The 1,132-nt window shown below is 43.3% G+C and overlaps 1 protein-coding gene across 1 annotated transcript in view; it reads right to left on the reverse strand.

The window, feature by feature from the left end:
- tmprss15 (transmembrane serine protease 15) overlaps nt 1-629 on the reverse strand; it is a gene marked incomplete at its 3' end in the record, with an annotated part of 21,736 nt that extends 21,107 nt beyond the window's left edge. The window contains exons 1-3 of the mRNA XM_008304952.1: nt 518-629; nt 313-437; nt 61-128 (exon numbers count right to left, since the gene is read on the reverse strand). Of these exons, the coding sequence (XP_008303174.1) occupies nt 61-128; nt 313-437; nt 518-629 (305 nt within the window). The remainder of the gene's footprint in view (nt 1-60; nt 129-312; nt 438-517) is intronic.
- Nucleotides 630-1,132: the final 503 nt, after the last annotated feature.

Consider the following 1,132-nt stretch of genomic DNA (forward strand, 5'->3'; position numbering starts at 1 on the left):
TGTGATTGATCAGTGATGGTGTGATTGATCAGTGATGATATGATTGATCAGATATCTTACCTGAAGTGCTGAACCTGACAGAACTTGTACACCTGTTTGAGCTCACTGAGACTGAACGCCTCAGAAACCTGTCAGCCAATCAGAAGTGAGACTGTGGTCAGGTGACTTCACAGTGAAACCTACACCTGTTTGATCTGTGACATCGGTAAATAATGAAGCTCTGATCTGATCAGGGTTTTTTTAAATCTGCAGTTTTGCTTTTATTCTGTGTGGAGGTTAAATCTCTTTCAAAACCAAAGCTTTTGATCTCACCAGCTTTTGGATGTCGAAAGCCAGAGATTTGAACTGCAGGCTGCTGGAGTTCTTCAGCTCTTCAGAGAACTCAGCTCCCTGTTTGATCACCATCTGACCCGTCAGCTGCACCGGTTCAACGGCACCTCGGCACATCAACAACAACGTAATCAATATCAGACCTGATGCCATCGATCAGCTGGTTGACACCAGACTGTGAGTCTACCTTCGGGCTTCAGGGAGAGATACGAGATGACAATCAGTCCAACACAACAGATGAGAAGAAGCGTTGCGACAACGCTGAGGAGAACCTCCAGAGACGACAGCCGCCGAGTCATCCTGAGAGCTGCATGATCAATACCGATCGATGGAAATCAGTTACAGCTGATCAGTAAAATAATCTGTTCTAACATAGAGAGTCTTCAGCTGGTTGTATGAAGTCTGAATGTTTCTACCTGTCAGGTTCCCTGCTGCAGATCAGCTGCTCTTCAATTTCTTTTTCTTCTCTTTGTTCCTCTTGTTCACTTGATAATCTGACGTTTCAGGATCAGAAGCACAGCGACTGCCTGTCCTGTTGGACTCTGAGTCTGATCTGTGATCAGCTGTTATTGAGCTGCAAATGACAAATGACTAATAATCAACACAGCAGCTGATAATCAACACAGCAGCTGATAATAAGGATGTTTGTACTGCTGGAACAAGGAGCAGAGATATTCTGCTGCTGACTGTTCAGATTATTATTTAGCATCTCCACATCACAAACAAACTGTGAATCGCATGTCTTCATAAGAATGTTTACATGTTTACATGAATGTTTACGTGTTTCTAAGAATGTTTACAT

Source organism: Stegastes partitus, unplaced genomic scaffold (assembly GCF_000690725.1).
Source record: "Stegastes partitus isolate 25-593 unplaced genomic scaffold, Stegastes_partitus-1.0.2 Scaffold2362, whole genome shotgun sequence".
NCBI classification, from domain to species: Eukaryota; Metazoa; Chordata; class Actinopteri; family Pomacentridae; genus Stegastes; species Stegastes partitus.